Below are 23,442 nucleotides of genomic sequence, written 5' to 3'. Positions count from 1 at the left end.
TTAAAATTTGATATTTAATGTAACTCAGAATGGAAGTAATTCGCTTATATAGTTTGTATTTTATATTTTTCATAATTTTTATATTTCACTTATGTAATTTGTACTTTATATTTTTATATTATGATGATGTGGAAGAAATTTTATACATTTTATTATGAAATATGTTTTTTATAAATGCCAATGCGGGGTTCGGCGATTTGACAAACCAAAAAAATTGTGCGATTACTTTAACACATTATAGCGTTTGTTTTAACTATAAGTTGTTTGTTTTTTTTTTAATATATTATTATGTAGTTCCTAAACATTTTAGCATTTGCAAACAGGGCCGTGGCTAGGCTCCCCAACACCCCAGCGATTTATGGGGCTGTGTTTTTATTATAAGAAGCATTTTTTTTAAGTTGTACCTAATAAGGGATATTTTTTGAAGATTTATTTGGCCATAATACTACGGGTTTATAAAATATGTTTCAAATGGGACTTAACGATATGGTTAATTGCTGCCTTTTCTTGCTTCAGCGATTGATTTCGTATATGTAATTGTACATTTTATTATATTCTTAATCAAAAGCAATCAAATCTTATTTGGCTTTTAATTTGCTTTAAAAGTGTCAAAATTTTAGTTGCAATTTGTTTTAAAACACTGACTAGTTTTTTGTTTTTGATTCAAACTTTTCATATAGTTAGACTAAATTGGTCTGCATTTTACAATAATTTTCTAAATTTCGAATTAATATTCAGCGTGGTTCTTGTTAATAGCGTTAAAGTGGTTGTTGTTATTCATTGTGATAGATAACAACAACCACGATGACCAAAATGAAAATTATTTGGGTGCATAAACCTTTACTAGAAAGTCTATCGGCCTCCGATGCCCCTGACGGAAATCGTTTTTAATCAATTAATTTATACTTGATTTATAATTTTTGCAAAACTTTTTGAAAGGTCCATGTCCCACACTAAACATATTTGATAATGCGTCAAACGAATTATGAAATATGTTTAGGGACGTTAGAGTTGATTAACGGCTTTAAATGAATTTTTTTAATAACTAAAGTTTTCACAAAGACGGAATATTTTATTTCCTAAATAGAATATATTTTTTGCGACAGAATTGCTTACTGTCATTATGAGGTTTTCTCTCTCCGCATAAAAATATACTTTTTGAAAAAATGTATTTTGCACTAATTAACCTTTAAATTGCTTAATAATGTAATAACAAACGTTGAACTTTCTTCCATTTTTTCTGGCGACAGGAAGCAAAAATTTGCGCCCACCCCCCTTCCCTTCGGCGGCCGACGACAGTTAAGAAGTGGAAACCATCACCATCGTGTGATTCAGTAAAATTTTAACATATCATGCAACGCATTTTTATATTCAAACATTTTTTTTAGCTTCGAAGGAGCCGTAGCGCAAGGTGCTCAATCTGAAGGAGTCTGTAGTACCTTTTTTCATCATATGCTTATTCTTTTGTCATCATTTTCCCAACTTCTGTAAGATAATGCATGTTTTCTATGGTACTAATCTATTACTTTTGTGAAATCACTGTCACATGTTAATAAAATAATTTTTTGTATGGATTAAAGAGAATCAGTGTTTTTATAAGTCCAAATATTATTGGTGTTGCTTTATCCCCATGGGTCAGTCAGTTTTTATCTTATGAGCATCGTTTACTGCCATTTATAGTAATGAGTGGATCAATTATATTCTCAGGTTTGCTTTGTTACTTGTTATCAGAAAATAATCGCAAGTCCACTGTCAATACTGTCGAAGAAGTCCTGAAATCTTCAGGATGAATACCTTAGACCTAATTTTTTAGATTTTATAAAAATAGCTTCACACATGGTGTCTTAACAACTAAATACAAATACAAATCAATATATAATTATGTAAGCATTAAATAGCATAAATTTGGATTTCTTCAAATAAAATGTATAATGGGATTGAATGATTTTACTTATTTTGATATTTACATGAAAGTTTTTAAAACTGTAATAAAGCTAAAGTTATAAGTTTATAAAAAAATATAAAATCTGAGTTATATTTTCTATAAAATTCGTGATTTGCAACCATATTAGTATAACTGCTTTTTAAAATCATCAACGTCTCAAAAATGCTCAGAGGTTAAAGAATCAACAGGCTGAAATCCTTTTTATTCATACTTTTCCAAAACGTTTTATGGATGAATGCCATAAATTTGTCGTAAAATGACTCAATATTTCGTTTTAATATGATTCATCATTGAGAAACTCCTAGACTCCAAATACGGAGAAGTATCTAATTTTAACCAAACCATTTTTATTACAATATATATAACGAAATTATAAGAAATTGTAAACGGAAAATTTCACCGTTTTTAATAAAGAAAAAGAAGAAGAGATGTTCATTTAATTATAAAAGAGGAATAAATAATAAAAACAGTATTCGACACTACAAGAAGAGTAATGAAATGTTGTTTGTAATTTTATCAATTTAATGAGTAAAAGAGTTCTAACCATTACAAGCTAATAGAGCATATGTTAAGAATTATTGTATATTAGAATTTACTGAGGACGGAAAACACAACCTTTACCCTTTATTAACATTGCTCTTTCCTAACCAAATAGTCCCCAGGCCCTTAACCTTAACCCCAAACTCCACATTCCTTCCATGTAACATTAAAGCCCATATCTTCTTATACCTCCTTACTTTAACATGTTTGCATAAAAAGATTTACAATAAAAAGACCACCCTCACAGTAAGCATCTTTATCTAACAAAGTACATAAAAATATAAAAATACCTATGAAAAAGTGAAAACTTAGTGTAAAAATTAATTAAAAAACGAAGTTCTGGTCATTTGGCGCATTGTTTACAACCTGATAATTGCCAAAACCCTGGATTTTCAAACATTGTGAGTAGGGACCCGAGACTGAACTCGGATCCGGGTAGTTGTTTCGGGTATTACCCGAATTTAAATATTCGGGTAATTACCCGAAAGTTATAAAATACCCGTTTCTTTTTAAATCGGGTAATACCTGATTGTTTTTAATACCCGATACTTGATACCCGTAGAATACCCGTAGAAAATACCCGTAGAATACCCGTAGAAATACCCGAAGAAGTAAAAATACTCAAAACAGTTCAACCTCAATTCACTTATGACATTGAATTAAAAATAACAAAAAAAAATTGAAATATGAATATTAGTACTGAAAGAGTTCAAGTTTCAGGATAAGCAAAAAATTAAAAGTAGCCTGGCCATTTTAAATCTGAAATCTCATCCAGTAATTTACTGTTCTCTTTCATGAACACTAGCTGCTCCATTTTGCTAACACTTAAATTTGTTCTCCTTACAGTGCAAATGTTCCCTGCACTTGAAAACACTCTTTCAGAAGAGAGATGAGGCTGGGATAGCCAGAATCTGCCTAGCAAGCTTTGCAAGCATAGGGTATATATATATATATATATATATATATATATATATATATGAAGACCACACTGGAAAAACAATCAAGCTACATTTTTATTGTTTTGAGTAAATTAGATTTTAAACTTAAAAACACCTTAGGTTACTTAATTGTTAAGCTAAATACCTGTGTAATTTGATCGGTTTTCTATTGATATAGTCTTGTTATATAGTCAATTATTATATAGTTAAACTGCAGCCGAATATAACAAAAACCCAAAAAAGCAAAAATGTAGCTTGATCGTTTTTTCAGTGTGATCTTCATATATATATATATGTGTGTGTGTGTTTTTAAAAATATAAAATCATATTTATAGATTATGGCTGAAAATAGGCATAAAATATAAAATATGAAAATAAAATTTACATACATACATACATACATACATACATACATACATACATACATACATACATACATACATACATACATACATACATACATACATACATACATACATACATAATTGCAACAAACAACTGGACGTGCATTCAAACAGCAAAAAATTTATTAAATTATGACTATTTTAAATCTTTCCTATAAAATTATATATATATATATATATATATATATATATATATATATATATATATATATATATATATATATATATATATATATATATATATATATATATATATAACTTTATAGAAAGGATTTAAAATAGTCATAACTAAATTAATAAAAAGAAGACCTTAAAGTAGTCATAAAAAAATTTTAAAAAATAAATAAAACTATTTTATATATTTTGTTTTGAAAAAAAGTACGAGATATCCGATTTTATTACCCGACTTGTGCGTAGTTCCGAAATACGGGTAGTTCCGATGACCGCGTAACAAAAGTGGGTAGCGTATTAAATAAAAAAAGTAAACAAATTAAAAAAAAGAAATTTTTACTTTTATATTTAAGAAGTGGTAGCAAAATGTTTAAAAAAAAGCTGTGAAGAATTGAGTATTAATTCTACCTATTCCATATAAGTATCAATTTTTAGCTAATTAAAAATTATTACTTACATGGAGTAGGTGGAATTAATACTTACATGGAGTATTAGTTCCACCCACTTCATGTAAGTATTAACTTTTAATTAGTTAAAATTAATACTTACACGGACTGGGTGGAACTAATAAATAGAAATAAATATGATATTAAAAGAATTGAAATAAAATTAAATTTAAAAAAACACAGTAAAAAAAACAACAACAACAACAAAAAATTAACGAAAATACCCGATCGCGCGAAAATTTCGGTTCAAGGATCGGGTAATTTTTTTACTTGATTTCGGGTAATTTTATTACCCGAATTATCGGGTAGTTTTATTACTCGGTATACCAGATTATCGGGTAATTTTTATTACCCGATTTTCGGGTACTTCTACGGGTAATTTTATTACCCGACTTTCGGGTAAAGAAATCGGGTAATAAAATTACCCGATGATCGGGTACTTCTACGGGTAATATTCGGGTAGTTTAAATCGGGTAATACCCGACCCGAAGGCTTGGATATCGGGTAACTGAAGTTATTAAAATTACCCGTCTACGGGTACCCGCGGGTATTCGGGTCGGGTATTCGCTCCCTAATTGTGAGTTTTGAGCATGGTTCCTTTATCTAACAGATAGAAAGGTAATAGTTGTGGAATTCAAGGATATTTAACAGTTATCTAGAAAAACATACATGCTGTTTCATAGCAAGTTTCTTATATAACTTGAAGTTTTAAAAATAAAGATAAATTTAAGTAACTCTTTTGTTCGTTGTTGTATTGGATTTTTTAAAGTCGTTGTTGCTACGATGTAATCTCCATATTGATTAATTGTTATCAATGTTAATAAAAAAACCCATTTTCTTTAACTTTAAGCAGAAAAAACTTCTTTATTAATATTTCAGAAAAAAAAGAAGAAACAGGAATGATGTTACCGGAGGAATATTTTGATAAGAAATTACCTCACACTTTTATACGGCATATAAAAATGAACAGCAGATAATTTTTGTTCATTCTCATACGTCGCATAAATTAACCGTTGTTAAGCAACTTTTATTTTATTTCTGTAAAATCGTTGAAAAAAAATTTTTTTTTCTTAACGGTATAACTTTCGTCAGCTTATGTAAACACGCGTTTATCAGCTTATTTCAGCACACATTTGAGAAAGCTCTTAAAAACATTATATACCTTCCGTTGAGCATGACTTATTTTAAGATGATGCACACAAACTGATTGTTTTGTGCCGCAGTTATTATCGGTTTACAGATTTGGTGTAAAACACCGTATATATTAATCGACTAAGTCACTGGCCACACTCAGTGACCATTTTCAAATTCTAAGCATGGTTAACTTTAACTGATCAATTTCAACTAATTCATGTTTTGCAAAACTTCTTAAAAAAAGATCTTTTATTTTCATCGAGATGATCATTTAGAGTATTATTGTACTATTTAATTTTGATGGCAGATAAAGATTTTTTTTTGGAATATATTAGTAATTTAAAAATAGTGACAAGAAAATTATGCGACTAAATATTTCTTATGCAAATTTAGACATTTTTTGAAGAAAACTTTAAACGAATCAAACCTCATTAAATCACTTTTTTAATTTTGGTAAATCAAATAGCAAATCATGGTTATAAGGCCTACATATTGGTATTTTGCTATTTATAACAAGAGTCCATAGTGGGCTGAAAATGCTACAATTGTTTATGGTTTTTCAGCGATTCTTTTGATATCTCAAAGATTCGCAAATAAACGGGGTGATTGCATCAGTATCGAAGATCATAAAGATGTTGTGCATTAAACTAAAAACATATTGTTTGGCTTAAAGTGCTTGAGAATTTTTACCACGTGCATCATGTTTTAAATCAGCCTTTTGTGAAGCAAGCTTCCCATATTGGAATTGAATTTTATCAAGAGTCACACTTCTCAATTATGCACAATCTCGTGACTTGTTCGAAGTGAAAACCGATGCAATCATTTCTAAAGCGATATTTGTCATTTTTTTCTAAAATATTTACATATTTGCTTTCTTTCAAACACTAGAATGCGCAGGGTTGGTCTGTTGCTTCTTGCTGCATTTTGTATTGCGACGACACATGGCGAAAAAACAACAAAAATTACATCACCAGGTTTTGAAGATAAGATCCTTGAGGTTTGTTTCTCTAATAAGCCCAAGCTTTTTATTTATATAAAAAGAGTTTTTACTGCCAGTAATTATTCATGAAATACAATTAAACTTTCTTATTATGTTACTAGCTGTTTATAAGTTACTATTCGTGTAAGAAATAGTGCATAGTATAAGTTGTATATGGTATATAGTCTTAGTGTATAGTAATAATTTTCGAATCGATTCCATTTTTCTCATTTACCTGTTTGATTTTTTAATTCTTTAAGTTTTTTCTGTTTTGTCAGTACTACGTCATTCAAACTTTGCGAAATATTTGAAGGTAATTGTGTGAAATAAGGTTCTTAATAATTATGACCGCTGCGAGTAAAATTTTACGGAAAAATTGGTCTCGTATCTTTGGTTAACTCCCAAAAGATTGAAAATTTTGGCCTGAATAAACATTTTTTTTTTCAACTTAAGGTGGTAGAGCACAAAAAAGACACTTTTCATGAAAGATTTAAAAAATAGTTTTAAAAATATGCAGAAATGCTTCACTAAGAGAAATGAAATGTTTTTGCAAAAAAAAAAATTTGAAAAACTTTACCAAAAACCCATAATGGCGCAAAAACAGTGTAAATAAAGATCTAATTCTTATGTTTTCAAAACACGTTAACTTGAGTTAGACTTAAGAACCATTAATTAAACTTTGCAGATCTGTTAATGAACTTGTTTTATTCCATTTAACAGATAGAATTTTAATTAGTCCTTTTATATGTAAAGATATGACCTATTTTTTAAGATAAGTTAAATTTAGTACGATTTACAAGCAGTTTAAAGAAGTTAAAACTAAAAATAATGAGTTTTAAAAACAATTAAATAAAATCTATCTGTCAAATGAATTCTAATGTTGTTAGGAATATGTCCTGAAAATTTCAGAACAAAAGCTTTATTCAATCAGAAAAAATCATGTTTTGAAATCTTGATAAAATATGAAAAACTCAACTTGCAGAAAAAACAAAAATAAGTACAAAATAAAGAAAAACAAAATTCTCAAAATTCAAATTTCTTTAAAAGCAAAGTTGATAAATAAACAATAAAAAGCATGATAGACACAACAAAAAGACAAATTAGCTTGCAATTTTGCTCAACGTATATAATAAACGAGGGTATGTTTGTGGTTGCTATGGCGTTGCTAAGGTAAATAATTTTGCAAATGTAGATTTTTAACACATTTCCAAAAATAGTTTCAGTTTCATACTAACATCAAAAGAAAGAGGATAAAATTTTAAATAAGATGAATGAAAAATTTTTTTTTTCATATTTTGATCAAATATTTGTATTTTAATTGTGCTCTACCACCTTAAGGGAGATCGCTTTTACACTATAGGGAACTATAGGGAACAAGATGACGAACGTTTTGAAAAGCACTTATATCTTATTCGATAACTATTTCAATAAGTAAAACTTTATCAAAAAGTGAAAATAAATTATTATGCGTCGCATATGTATAAAAAAAAACCATATAAAAGTTAAAAATAGCCTGGAAAAAACTCATGAACCAAAGTTACCTCAAATTATCATCTTGCCCCGTATGCGGGGCAAAATGGCGACTTTAAAAAAAGTAAATTCCATTATACCATTACCTTCTCAAATAACACGATATCATAAATTCTAGTTAATAAGATATGTAATACAGACGGTTATATAATTTTTTAAACAATCAAACTATATATTTATATAGGGCTATGCAAAAAAATGTCTACTAATCAATTCATAGCAAATTCCAACACAACAAAATAAACCAAATGTCAAACAAAATATTTTAATTCATAATAAAGCAATGTAATAATGATTAAGCTATAAAAAAGTTATTACATATAGGTTTATGGTAAAACATGTACTTTGGCGAAACGACAAACGAGTCATCTTGCCCCGTTCATCTTGCCCCTAGGCTACTTAATCTTCAAAATGACTCAGAACTCTACATAAATAAGTTATCATAGCTTAATACTACTTGTATGGCTTCCAAATTGAACAAACTGAATGAGAAATTCTTGCTTACTTTTGGCTGGTGATGTAATGATGAAATAAATCAAATACAAGTGGATAATTTTTTTTTCCCTTAACATAAGAAAAACGTTTTTAATAGTTATCTTTGGTTCCGAAAATAATATTTATAAAGAAAGCATGAATAAATCTAGTAGATGTAATCTACTTCCCTTTCAGCTACAGTCAGATTTTATATTTAGTTAAGTTTTGAAGATAACAATATGTTTTCATCTTGCCCCATTCGTCATCTTACCCCATCTTCCCCTACATTATGTGCATGATTAGGATCTTCCGATTTCGGAAGATCTTATTTGTTGTAAAAACTATTTTTTAATTTAATCAATTGAATTGAATGAATTGATAAAAAAAAAAAAAAAAATCAATTGATCATTTGAAAAAAATTATTGATACATTATTTACAGCCCATAATAAATTTGAAATAGAAACACACGACGGATCTTGATATCGGCAGTTGAATTTTTGCTGATTCAACATTTTTGTGACAAATGAGAAAAATCAGGGAAGCAATCTCTGAGCATCTTGAGAATTTTTCGGAAATCTTCATTAAAATTTAAGAACTCCCATAAAGTTTTTGCTCAAGGAATTCAAACATGACCTTCTAAAGGCTATAAAATTAGTAGAAGTGCGTTATTTTTACATAATCATTAGAAAACATGGTCTGTAAAAATCATGAAGATTGCCGCAAGGATGTGTGCTTTTTAGATTACTATTAGAAAACATAATCTGTATTTTTGCCGCAAGAAAAATCATGAAGAATGTGAATGTAGAATAAATATTTAGAAAAAGGATTTGGATTTCAATAATGAAAAGGGTCCATGAGGAAAATTGGGCAACTGTTGAAGGTTGCTCCAAATATTTGACTAAGGTAACCAAAAAGTTTAATTGCCTGCATTGTTCGTTTTTGACAGATAAAGTCACACGCTCAAAGTTCTATGAGCTGTAAGTGTTTGATTCGCAAGATTGAAAAACTAAATCTGATTCAAAAGCATCCATTTCAAGACAAAAAGAAAGAACCAAAAGATACTTGCTCATCGTCAACAAACTGAAAAAAGATTTACAAAATCAAAGAAAATGTCAATGTTCAGCTAATGCAGGATTTTCGTGCAACATATGAGGCAAATCGGATCTTCTTTAAACAAGTGAATAGAATGGTTGAGCCATACTAAGGTCAGAAGTTTGATGCTGAAAAAAAAAAACTCTGAATTCTTCACATAGTCAAAAGTAAGCATTCCCAAAGAGCAAATGTCAACGACTGAGAACAATGAAGTTGTTCATAGTATAACTTTGGAAGAAATATTCAACCATGTAGTGCTTAAACTGGAGTACTCAGCAACATACCTCATCAAGCTTGAATCTGATGGAGGATTGTTTTTGAAAATGAGTCTTGATTTTATCAGCATATACCAGGGAAACGATGAAACATCCAACCCTAAACAGAAAATTTCAAAACTCTGGCAACTTCGACAACACGAAACACAGAAGATAATCCCCAATTAATCATTGCAATCACAGAAGAAGAATTTGAAAAATTATACAAGAATAATGGACATTTGCAGTCTCATGAACATTTATAAGCCTGAAGAAAAAGTACTATAAGTTTCTTATAGCTGGATCAAAAATAAGAAAGGTCAAGGAATTTAGCAATGTGATTCCTGAAGACTCTGAAATTGTTTTGGATTTTATCCCAGCAATAGAGCTTCATCTTCTTTTGGGAGTTAATTAATCACCTGTTCAAGAACCTGGCGCAGTTCTTTCCAGATGTAACAGACTAACCTGCAAATCTGAACATTCAATCCTTTCATAATGGTCAATTTGCAGGATGTGAGTGTAGTAAGCTGTTACAAAATTTTAATATCCTTCAAAAACGGACTGAAAAAGCCTAAACCAAAATTCCTATCAATTTAGGGCGTCATTAAAACTTTCTGGTTTTTCAGAAACTTATTATTTGATTGTTTCCTCGAAAACTTTCCTTCCCAAACTTTAATTGATTGTTTCCTCGAAAAAACAGAACTCTTCAAACAATTATACCACCACTAACCTATCACTGTAACTCCTAAAGCATAAGCCATTTTTCTCCATGTACAAGAATTCATCAAAACGCCTCGGCATTTTACTTGAATTTATTCGGTGAACAGGCAACAAAAGTAATGTGTTCAAAATTCAAAGACCTCTAGAAAAGAAAATACAAAAGAAAAAAATCGCATCCATAATATCAAAACTTTTTCAGTGCATTGTCGACTACAACATCAAACATTACAACATTACAACACTACAACATCAAACATTAGTAAATTCATCAAAAAAAAATTTTCAATAATATTTTAAAAACACGTGGAAGGTTTTAGCAAGAAAAAATCCAAACAATGGAAACAAGCGAATCTTATTGAAACCGTATGCAGTTAATTCTTTATTAATTACTTATAATATATTCATGTAATGATAATTATTATAATTAATTTATAATTATTTTATATATAATTGTAATAAATATATAGCTGTAAAATTTAATTATTAGCAATTTATATATAATAATTATTATTATAGTTAATTATCAATAATTAATATTACAATTATAATAATTTCACAAACTCAAATGGCTGTGTGATTATTATCTGTTAAAATTTTTCATATAAAAATGCATCTACTATTTGTTATTCAATATAAAAACTTTTTACTTTTATACCTTTAACTTTTTATGCAACATTTGGAAAAGTTTATGGATAAAAAAAAAAAATAAATAAATAAACATTTCTTGAAACTTGTGTGTTAAAAGTGTTTTTCATCAAAATCTTAAAAATCGAAAAGCTCTCTCGGGAGAAATTGTAGGTTTTGAAACTTTACACATTCATACCTTCCGGAGGGTCTTCTTAGGAAAGGGTCTGCGATATTATTGCCACATAGTGTACAGTGTAACTCTGTCCTGAGATGATTTCCATTTTCTACAAAAAACCACCTTTAAGGGTTTAAGAAACATGCAAAATAAACTTTCATTTACAGAAAAAACTACTATTTTCTTTGAAAATATAAAAAGAAACTGAAGGTATAAATTAGCCACATTATTATCTTTTTACAGGAGAGCAATTAAATGACGCAGACCCTTATTCTTAGGAACCACCGTAAACATTAAAGCTGATTTTTGAAGGCCGTGAAAATATTGACCTTAAGATGGACAACTTGATTTGTTGTGAGTACAACCTAATACTGTTGTGGTTGTGGAACGTAAGATCTCTCTGGCTAAGAAAAACTTTTAGCTGGAAGTCCTTTTTTTTAATATAGAGGTAGATTTCTTTTAATTTTTTGTTTCTAGGAATAATTTCAAATATTTCAGTATATCATATACTATATGTATCATTGCTAGTTTTTTTTAAAAAAGCACTAGGTATATAATGAAATGTTTTCCCAAATATCCATGTGCTAAAAATGCTGGTTTGTGGTTGATTTCCTTCTTCAGAAATAACCTAAAACAGATTCCGTTTATCCTGTCTTTCCAAAAAATTAAAAATAATAATTAAATTTTAATAACATTCAAAATTTGCACTGTTATTACATAATATTGTTACTTTTTACTCAATATATTTGTTATTGAATTATTCATAATAACAAATATGATTCTTATTGAACTATGTTCTTTTTTCAAATCTGCTCACCACAATGTTTCTTCATACTGAAGGAAGATCCTAAATTTTAATTTATATCCTGTTTCCTTGGTAAATTCAACCTTTTTCTAATATAATATTTCTCCATATTTAAAATGATTATTGTTCATTTATTAAAATAAAAAATAACTAAAAAATTTTATTAATTCTATTTTAAGGAAAATGAACAGAAAAAATTTTTTTATTAGAGTCCTAAACCGGTCACCTGTTTAAAAAGTATTGAAAAATTCAAATTTAATCTTTAAGATTCCAAGACAAAACATCTTAAGATTTATATATTAAAAATTCCAAAAAGTATGATTTTTGATGGAATATATTTTTGATCAAGAGACAGAAACATTTAATTTGAATAGACCAAAAGTAATGGTATACAAGTAAACCTAACCTTAACTGCTTTAGACTTTCAGCCTCCTCCTCCTATTTATATTGCAGGTTATGAAAGATCGCTCTCAAAAACATTTTATATACAAATATAGTTGGCTTTTTCTCCAAAAGCTTTATTTTGAAAAAAAAAAAAAATTTGAGGGTTGGTATTCCATAACTCTAATATCTATGTTAAGTTTTTTAATTTGTCATGTTGAAAAAAAAAAAAAAAAAATAGAAAATACTAACCTTTTTTGTATGAGTGGATAATATGTTCAGATTGAATTTAGATTATTTTGGCTTGGTTAAAAAGTATTGTTCCTAAACTTAGTAGTTTTTTTCCTTTCATAATCTGCAATAAATGTAGATGGTGCAAAAGTCAATCTTTCTACTATGTATAAAGTTTTATTCTTGAATGGTTTGAGCATAAATCTGTGGGGATACCAAAATTTACATATACTACATAAATTGTTATCAGGATGTTAACGGTCAAAGTTGCTGTTGGCTTTTAAGATCTTGCTGAATTAGCCAAATATCAAGAACAGTTGGAATTATTCTTTAAAATCTTCACAATTGATTTTTAGTTGTTATATACTACAAATAAAGATAAGACCAACTAGTTTTGAGATGTAAGGGTCTCATAATTTGATGATTTGTTTTGGAACAATCCATTTATTATTTTGATAAATATTACTGTTTTTACAAATATTTGTTATTGTGGTTGCTATCACTTTTATTTTACAAAATTTTTATGTAGAAATCCAGTCTACTAAACCCTGAAGGAGGCAAAAAGTATGAGAAAAAGAAAGCAAGCTTTAAAGCAAGTGCTTCAAAAGCCAAAAAAGCTATAGAAAAATTCGGAGAAAATAATGAGATTGCTGGCAAGATACCTATTCTTTCAATAAATTCTATTTGTTCTCTAGCAATATGTTGCTCCTCAACAAATATAATATAAATTTTATATAAACAAATAGTTATGAAATTTTTTTATAGAAGGAATAAATGGTGTAGGAGAAGGTTTAACTCAGCTTGTTGGTGGTATAAGCAGTGGAAGTTGGCAAGATATGCTTCTTGGTGGTCTAAGTATAGTTGGAACATTAGCAAGTTTTGCAGGCCCAATGGGTGCTGCACTTTCAACTATATTGAGTCTTGTTTCAATGGTGTTTGGTCTGTTTGGTGGAACACAAGGTGAATAGTTTAATTTCATAAAGAAAACATAAGCTATTAGATATAAGTATTAAGATATTTGATTTCAAATTGTTGAAGGTATTTATGTATATTAATAAAATGATATATATTGAGATTTGTTAATGCATATGTATATACATTAATAAAAAATAATACATCAACATACATCAATATGTATCAATGTTTTATATAATAGAGGCAGAAGAGAGTCAGGAAGGAATGTTGAAGCGAGTTATTGATGAAGCATTAACTCGTGCACGTGCAGATGAATTGAGAGCTGAGGCAGAAGGATTAAAGAAAGCAATTAGCTCTATTCGAAATTCAATTAATCAGTTTCGTGAAGAAAATTCTATTACAGAAGGCCAAGCAACTGAACTTTATAACCAGGCTTTCAGGGTGTGTTCCTTGTCAAATCTTTTGGTCGAATAACATGCAATTTTACTCAGATTAAGTAAATTTTCTATGAAAAAAAAAACTATCCGTACATATATAATTTATTAGATTGTCTATATGTTTGGGTTTGAATATATAATATCTTTCTTACTTTAATTTTTATTATTATTCTATCATTAACTGATGTGTGTAAGTGTATGATCTTTGTTTAGGGTTTGAACTTTTTTGGACAATTAAAGTTTTCCATTGATAAATATTGTGATTGTGCAGTAGAAAACCCAAATGATGATAAAAAAATTAAAACTGCAAGAGAGAATTCTGACAGATGTTTGGAGTTCCTTAATCTTTATGCTGACCTCTCCATTCTTCGACAGTTATTGATAGCTGACATGGCAAGTCTTGTTGGTTCTGTTGGACTCATTGGTACTGCAAATAATCTTTTGTCATTAACAGAAAAAGAAAAAGTATCAGATAAAGAAATTCTTCTATTTTTGTTGGACCCAATAAATAACAAGTAAGTAGAGATAAATATGAATATAATCTAAGGTTTTTAACATCATAAATATAGTATTTAGTTTCAGTAAATAACCAACAATTTTGTTATCTTTGCGATCTTTTTAAGAAAATTTTTTGCACTTTTTAAAATTCTTTAATTTGATAGGCCTCAAAGATTCTGCATTGCTCAATACTTTGGAGCACCAGGAAAGTATCCAACACTCCAAGCTTATCTTGCTAGTTTGACTCAATCATCAACTGGTGAAATTGCTACCAAGCAAGTTGTTATTTGTTCTCAAAAAGAATTGCTCGGATTTTGTTACAAGCTTGAGCCAAAAACATATAATAAGGCTGAACTTGGTGGATGGTTTCATTCAATCAAATCAATTTATGTTTCAGGTGAAAAAAATCTAGTGTTATGTTATAGAGCATTCCATACTTTTCAAAAATCATCATTTTTTACCATAAGCACCTGGGCCCAAATGTTTTTTTGCTTTAAGGTGTACAAGTGTTTGGATCTGTTCAAAAAAATAAGATATTGTAAAGTCTTTATTTGCAAAAATGGGCGTGATTGTTTCATTTTCTAGATAAAAAAAATTAACCTCAGACAAAAATAAAGCTCTTGCGCGAGCAATAAAAAACCCATTACACTTTTTGATAAAAATAACCTTTTTTTCAACAAACACAAAACAAAGTTTTAGAAAATGTAAATAAATAAATATATTTTAATATAAGGATCTGATTTATCCTTATATTTATATATTTTTCATATTTCGATTTTTTAGTAATTATTTATTTTAACCCACAAATACGATAAAATGTCAAAGTAAAGGAGATATTTAACAATTAGTATGAATCAGTATGAAAATGCTAATGGTGTGAAAACAAGAAAAAAGACAAGCACAGCTGTGTCTGATTTAATTGGTAATACATACACTTTTTTTTAAATAAATATGTTATAGTAATATCTGAATATTGCAAATAATGTTTCAAGAATATTATATTATTTTAATAATTTTATTATTGTTTTCTTACAAAAATGTTGTCCTCATTAATATTGTATTGTTTATAATAAAATTAATAATATTAATAAATAACGCAATGATAATATTTTGTTTCCAAGGAAAGGAAAAGATTTTATCCTGTCTGAGCTACAAACTCTTGGTGCTGTTCTTCATAAAGCTATACTGATTAAAGAGTTATTAGAAAAGAAAATCTATCCATTAGACGATTTGGTTAAGAGACTAAATTGGAAGTTGTTAAACAATGGTAAAAAACAAACTCAGACTTTTCATCTCCAGTTATTTTTACAGATAAGTCCATTGACAGAAAGATCAAAAAAGCGTATAATAATGTACAGGACATTTGCAGAAAAAGGTTACCAAAAGGGAAAGAAATTGACAAAACAATAAAGTCTATGTCAAAACTGTTCGATATAACTAACTGCAATTGTTCTATTCTTTTCTTTAATGAATCAAATTGTCTGAGTTGAAAGAAAGGTGCATATCAACTGTACATGCAAAAAATCAGCAAGGATTCCCTTGATAGTGTTATAATTTATTCAAACACAGAGAACAAAAGAGGGGGAGAAAGTTCGAGTTGTGATAAGATCAAAAGATTATAAAGAGATTGTAAGGAAACAAAAGGTAATAGAGCAAAGTAGTAAGAGAGAACAGTATCTGAAGAAACCCAAAGAAGAGGAGATGTTATGCTGGAAAAATATAACAATAAGGAAGGGTATTCTAATAGTGACTCAAAATTTTCTAACTGCATATAAAATACTGATGTATTAGATAAAAGTAAGGATTTTAAAGTAAAGCGAAATTATATGAAGATTAAAAATACGGCTTTTGCTGCAGTTATATATGATGTTTCAAGCACTGCTGCTGCTGGTGCAATTGCTTCAGGGTATTGAAAGGATTTGGTGGAGGCTAAAAATGTTCCAGAATCAGCTATTTTTTTTATTGGTGGACAAAAATAAAGTGCATAGAGCCAAAGATAAAGTTATATCAGTGTCAAATTCTTGGAAAGAATAGACTTGAGTCTAAAGATGTTTCTTTTATTCTTTTTGATTGAAGAATTGACAAAACCAATGTATTCACATTTAATGAGGAAATAGAAAAATCTTATCCTCAAGTTTAAAATGAAGATCACTACACTTTGACTGATGAGTATTGTAAATATCTTCATCATATAACCAAAGAAGAAATACCTAAAAAAATCAAAGATTAAACCTGCTGAACATATTGCAAATAAAATATTTGATTGTTCTACTTTGTATGGTGTTAAAGATATATTAAAATCAATTGGTTTTGATAGCATAACTACAAATACAGGTCATAATACAGGTGTTATCCATTGTTTAGAGGCTAAATTAAAATGAAAGTTAAGATGGCTAATATGTTTACTTCACACAAATGAACTTTGCCTTCAACATTCAATAAAAGACCTTGATGGTAAGACAACCTCAAAGTCATGGTTTTCTGGACCCCTAGGGAAGTTACTTTCTAAGGTGGCTGAAATGGAAAGAAATAACTCTTTCAAGCCAATATCTGTAGGTCCTGGCTTAATTGAACTTCATGAAGAAATAGTAAATGAGTTATCTTCCGATCAGATATATGCCTATAAAATATGCCAGATTTCAGGAACTCTTACTGAATGTTTGGCAAACCAAAAGCCAGGCACTAGGTTCTTCCTTACTTTTATTGTAGGTATGCAATCATGGATTAGAGGGAGATGAGCTAAAAAATTTAGAATTAATTGTTAAGTTTTTTATATCAATTTAATTCCCTATGTGGTTCCAAGTCAAAGTGAAGCATAGTTGAATAGAGGGGCCATGACACATCTTGAACCAACTCACTCTTATCAAACTTTAAGATAAAAGTATGTATACTTTTCAATAATCTTCTGTATACAGAAGATTATTGAAAAGTATGTGAGATCTTCAGCATGGTATTCTCATTCTGAAATCTTATTGCAAACATTACGTATTGTAGAATAAGCATTTATAAAGCTTGGCACCTATACATGGGGTATGAAGTGGGGCTTATGTGCCACTCCGTGTTTTCTAAAAAAATCCATTATTATTGACATCCAATCTGGTAAAAAAAATCATCTGTATAGGATACTCTTACACATTTTAAATTTTGCTCCCCCTCCCCATTTCGGTAAATATTTGCAAAAAAAAGGGTCTATTTTTGCAAATGTTGCTTTTATTTTGATAAAGTTTTATGCTTACCCTTAATGTGTGTACCTAAAGGCAAAAAAATCCTTGGGGCCGACCTTGTTAATGAAAGTTGAAAAGTATTGGATGCCCTATTTAGCATGTGCACACTATTATTGGGAAGTTTTTTAAACAATAAGTTATTTTGATAACTGAGGTTTGTTCTGAGTTTTTATTTTGACTTAAAGTTTATTATAATTTTTAGAGGGACTGGTAGTTAATGCATTCAGTAAAGATAATTTGGGAGGTAATTTGTTTTTAAATGATTTGAATTTTTTTCAAAAAGTTTTGCTAATGATGCTTTTAATACTTTATCATTATTATTTTCATAAAAGGTGCTTCTTATGGACCATTTCCTGGAGCAACTGTGATTGGACTAACACCTGGTGAATGGGGCTCTCTTATTATCTCTCTGCTAACAAAAAAATCAAGCCATGTTCGAGTTTGTGAAAAAGAAAAACTAAGTCAGGTTTGTAAAAAAATATTTGTGAAATTTTTATTCAAATCAAAAAGAAAAAAACTGTCAAAATGTAAACTGAAATAATTTTGTATTAAAGCAAATCTATTAGAAAAAGTATTTACAAATATTTACAATAAACGTTTTTCAAAAAAAAGTCAGTGTTATTCCAAATGAATATTATGTTCAGATTTTTTTTGTTAAGTTTTCTACTGGTGCAATAACCTTCAGCACAAAATGAAATCTAATTAAAAAATTGTTATGTTGAAAATGTTCCTTTTCAATCTCCTATACAGTTTGAATTGAACTGAATATAAATTTACACTCTAAGTTTCTTTCCCCAAATTCTGATCTTTATAATTGACTAGCTCAACCTTACAGGTGAGAGAGAGAAACCAGGCTGATGAGAAGTATTTTTAAATATCCACAGTTCTGAATTTTATTTTTACTTTTGTTATTTTTAAAGGAAGGTAGATGCGATGAGCTAGCTGTGTCAAATTACACTGATCTTAAAATGGTCAGCGGCCATAGTAAGATGTATTTCTTTTAATAGCAATAATTTTTCCAACATGAAATTTCATTGTTATATGGGTGGTGTAGTTACGTTGGATTTCAAACTTTTCTTAAGTGATTGATTTTTTTTTTTTTTTCCCTCTTTTTTATTTTTTTGTGTTGAACTTTGTAAATGTTTCACAAATTGTTCTTCGCAAGAAAAATAATTTGAAAAATAGTTGAAAGTTGCAAGTTTTTTTTATTATTCTTTTCATGTAAAATGCAGAGCAGGCTTCAAAATAAAAATTTTACCTTTAAAATCAACTTTAAATTTAGCATCAATTTTTAAATTAAATTTTACTATTGCAGTTGTTGTGATTATTTTACACTCTATAGATTAAAATTCTGTTTTAGAGGGAGTCATAATGACTAAAAAATCAAAAGAATGTATATTTCCGTTTGTTTACAAAAGTAATACATACACGCGATGTACAAAAGCTGGAGGAGAGAAAGAATATTGGTGCGCGACATCTGTGAAACCCTCTAAGGAGTATTCAGACTGGGATGTTTGCGTTTTTCGTAAGTTTTTTCTTTATAAATGGCGTCTGTTGGGCTGTGTTTTCTTATAAATGGCGTCTGAATTTTTCATTGCTATAAGCCAAAAACTCATTTTATACCCAGCGCAAACATGGTCAGAAAAAATTACCTCCATATCCATTCCTGAAAATGTTCAAGTTTTACTATACACTGAAGAAAACTATGAAGGTAATCTATTTTGTGCAAAATGTATTTTATTTAAAAAATCTTTTTTTTATGCTTTGTTCAGATAAAAAATTTTGATCAACTTCATAAATGTAAGAACTGCTCTTTTATGGAATTGCAATATATGCCAAAGTTCAAACTTTCTGTCAACTTTTCTGCAACTTTTCTTATCAGGTACTGTTTATGGTCCGTTCTATGGTTCAAACACAATCGATAAAGTTTGTGATGGAGTTAAGACGAAATCCATAAGAATTTACGAAAGTAAAATAAAGTCTTCTGAGTTGGTAAAGATTTGTCGTGGCGCTTCTTTCTCCGAGATGTGTGATTTTGTTGATATTGGGGTTAGTGTTTTTCTATTTTGAGCTATACACATCTTCGGTGGATTTATAAGGATACCTCTTGTTAGCATATGCATGCTTCATGCACCCTCATGTATGTCTTTTTAGGAGTACAAAAATCTGAAAATCCATGGATGTTCTTGGGAAACAGAGAAGAAAAAAATTAAAAGCATGCGTGTTCCTGGCGGAATTGCCGTGCACATGTTTACCGGTGTAAATTTTAGTGGTGCAGCTTTAGGGCCTTACATAGGCCCTATTTCTGTTTCAGTTGTGGATACCGGTGAGCCAGCTCAACAAGAAAATGATAAGTCTCAAATTAGGTCCTTAAAGATTGTTCATTACAGACCTCTTGGAGTCGATACTGTCAAAAGCAAGATAGCAGAAGGAAGTGCCGAAGATGATGAAAATGACGAATAATAAAAAAAACTTTTTCTTTGTTGTCTTTTGTTTTAAGAAATTATCTATTGAGGTGTAAAAAAATATTTTGACTTGTTTTTTTTTTTTGTTTTTTTTTTTTCATTTGCCCCAATGTTTGATCGTTTAATAGATAGAAGGACTGTTGGAATATTACAAATTCTCAAGCTAACTTTATTTTTCACTGCTTCAAAGCTGCAATCTTTGATCGTTTCAACACACGCGGTAAAACGGTCATACTATTCTAGAAAGTGTTGGAGTAATGGACTTCATTGCAATAATATTGGAAGATTCATCTGCCTTAAAACAAGCAATATGAAAAAATATCTGTTTATATTGGCTCTCCAAACATTCCTATTTTAACATTGCAATATGTTTTAAACATTTTTCAAATAAATTGCAATTTTTATTTCTTTATAACGTTGAAATACGTTATGAAAGGAAACGGAGTGGGGCGCTTTTCTCTTTGAGACTGATAAAAAGCTGGTTCTTTTAGGAATAAGAAAGAATACTGAATTATCAAAATTGAAAAGAAATACAAGTCATAGTTCTGTGAGCTCCTTTAGACTGAGTCAGTTTTCAAATAACATCAAACTTTATTCAAAGAGAAAGATTTTAGACTTTATTCAACACAGAATTATTCTTTATTATTATGTTTACACATTTATTTTTTCATAGCGACAAAAAATAAACACATTTGAGTATGAAAACAAAGTTTAGTAATATGCCAGGGAGTATGAATAATTTTGTCGCATACTGTATGTTATAACAATTTCGTAAATAAAACCTGAAAATCAGATTTTCAAATAAAAATCGATCGTTGTTTGAAACTTAAAGTTTTGTTTAATGTTAAATATTAAAACCTTAAGTTTCAAATAACGATCGAGTTACATTAGTATTTATCGTAAAATTTTAACGATAACAAATAACAATAAATGGTCGTCAAAGATTTTCAAAAATAAAAAGTTGTTTCGCTATGTGAAGATTTATATTAGAGCATTCAGCAGTATTGAAAGAGATTTCTAAATTACTTCCTAATGCAAAGCTACGTTTTTTTTATAGACTAGCTGGAAAGCATATGTAAAACGATGCGTATAACGGTGAAATAAAAAATAATGAAATTTTAAAAATGCTATAAAAGTGCCTAACTTTGCAAATCCGTTGGTAACTTTGCACAACCGTTGGTAATTTTGCAAAACCGTTGGTAACTTTGCACAACCGTTGGTAACTTTGCACAACGATATGTCAAAGATGATTTACTCTCTAAAATCTAAAAATTTGAACTAAAAATGCAAATCACTATAGACGAGCTGGAACGCATGTGTAAAGGTGAATTTCCACTCATCCGTTTTAGCTACGGGAAAGGGATAGGAAAATCTATCACGTGAGCGTGCGCAGTTTGTAATTTAATTTTGAAAATCAATCACTGCGCATGCTCACGTAACTGATATTCCCATCCCTTTCCTTTTCCCATAGCTAAAGGTAAGCTTTCACTCATCCGTTTTTGCTACGGGAAAGGGAAAGGGATGGGGAAATTAATCACTTGAGCATGCGCAGTGATTAATTTTCAAAATTAAATTACTAACTGCGCACGCTCACGTGATTGATTTTCCCTTCCCTTTCCCTTTCCCGTAGCAAAAACGGATAAGTGGAAAATCACCTTAAAACGGTGTGTGTAAACGGTGAAATAAAGAATAATGAAATTTTACTGGTTGAACTTTTAAAATAATTGAACCATCAAAGACACAGCTTATTGTTTTTTTTTTATTTAGAGTGAGGCAAAATAAACTCCCCTATTTGAAAGAGCTGTTATTTTTTATTTTGATATTGACTGTCATTATTTTTTTTTTTACAGTTGTCAAGTAGAATAGCACAAAATAAATTATGAATCGATTCAATCCACAACAACGTGCAGAAACCGTGGCTATTTTTATTCAAAAAAATAAGTCAGTTGTGTTAACTCAACGAAAATATCGAAAAAGATATCGTAATCAATCAGCACCTGATAAGAAAACAAGTCATGCTTTATCAAACCGATTTGAACAGTATGGAACACCTTTTTTTGACTCTCACAATTCAGGAAGACCAAGAACCGCCCGCTCTGAAGAAAATATCGCTCGTGTTCGTGAAAGTGTTGCAGAGTCACCAAAAACATCAACAAGAAGACGTGCTCAACAGTTAAACATTTCTCAGCGCTCTCTTCGACGAATTTTGAAAAAAAGATTTACACCTTTTCCCTTACAAAATCCATTTAGTGCAAAAGCTATTGCCCAGAGACCATAATCAGAGTTTGAAGTACATTAATGTCATTTTGAGTCTTGCGAGAGAAATTGATAATTTTAGTGAAAAAATGATAATGAGTGACGGAGCACATTTTCATCTCAGTGGCAATGTCAATAAACAAAACTCTCGATTCTGGGGAAGTGAAAACCCACAAATGATTCATGAAACATCATTGCATCCACAAAAAATAACAGTTTGGTGCGCTATTCATGACAAAAATGTCATAGGACCTTATTTTTTTGAAGACGAAAATGGACAAACAACAACTCTTACTGGTGATAATTATCGACAAATGATCCGAGACTTTTTAATGCCACAAATGGAAGAACAAAATCTGGACAATATGTGGTTTCAACAGGACGGTGCCACACCACATTCAGCCAAAGAAACAACACGGGTTTTGAAAGACCTTTTTCCAGGTCGATTAATTTCTCGTTTTGGTGATTTGCATTGGCCTGCATGATTGTCAAATCACCTGATTTAACAGCTCCAGACTTCTTTTTATGGGGTTATTTAAAAGAATAGGTGTACGTGAATAAACCACAAACTCTTGATCAACTGAAAAACAATATTCGACAAAAAATAGAAAACATACCGGTTGAAATACTCAAAAAAGTAATGAAAAATTCAATAAAAAGAGCTGAATTGTGTTGAACCGTTAAAGGCGGACATTTATTTGATATCATTTTTGAAAATTGACAAACAAAAAATTTAAATGCTAAATAAACATATTATTTGAAAAAAAAACAAAAATCTTTCATTTATTTCAAAATTGTAA

General features: G+C 29.4%; 2 protein-coding genes and 2 pseudogenes across 3 annotated transcripts in view; 3 read left to right on the top strand and 1 right to left on the bottom strand.

Moving 5' to 3' along the window:
• Positions 1-23,442, bottom strand: part of LOC145187808 (uncharacterized) — a 64,977-nt gene that overhangs the window by 40,281 nt on the left and 1,254 nt on the right. The window lies entirely within an intron of this gene.
• Positions 5,018-20,465, top strand: LOC145187294 (uncharacterized). 2 transcript variants are annotated; one of them, XM_090082641.1, is made up of 13 exons: positions 5,018-6,575; positions 13,377-13,500; positions 13,613-13,807; positions 14,004-14,203; positions 14,413-14,714; positions 14,862-15,094; positions 18,124-18,165; positions 18,254-18,387; positions 18,842-18,905; positions 19,282-19,446; positions 19,549-19,632; positions 19,804-19,970; positions 20,076-20,465. In XM_090082641.1, the coding sequence occupies exons 1-13, from the start codon at positions 6,468-6,470 to the stop codon at positions 20,382-20,384; spliced, it is 2,127 nt and encodes a 708-aa protein (XP_089938767.1). In that variant the 5' UTR covers positions 5,018-6,467; the 3' UTR covers positions 20,385-20,465. The 2 variants fall into 2 exon arrangements, with proteins under 2 accessions (XP_089938767.1, XP_089938773.1); XM_090082647.1 differs by lacking the exon at positions 5,018-6,575 and adding an exon at positions 11,413-11,878.
• LOC149892836 (uncharacterized) lies at positions 15,547-16,922 on the top strand (annotated as a pseudogene).
• Positions 16,682-18,117, top strand: LOC149892835 (uncharacterized; annotated as a pseudogene).

Source organism: Hydra viridissima, unplaced genomic scaffold, assembly GCF_058129835.1.
Source record: "Hydra viridissima isolate aposymbiotic clone 2 unplaced genomic scaffold, HvirCarnegie_v1 scaffold_1, whole genome shotgun sequence".
Lineage (NCBI taxonomy): Eukaryota > Metazoa > Cnidaria > Hydrozoa > Anthoathecata > Hydridae > Hydra > Hydra viridissima.
Note: the sequence above shows the minus strand (reverse complement) of the source record. Positions and strands in the feature narration are given on the sequence as shown.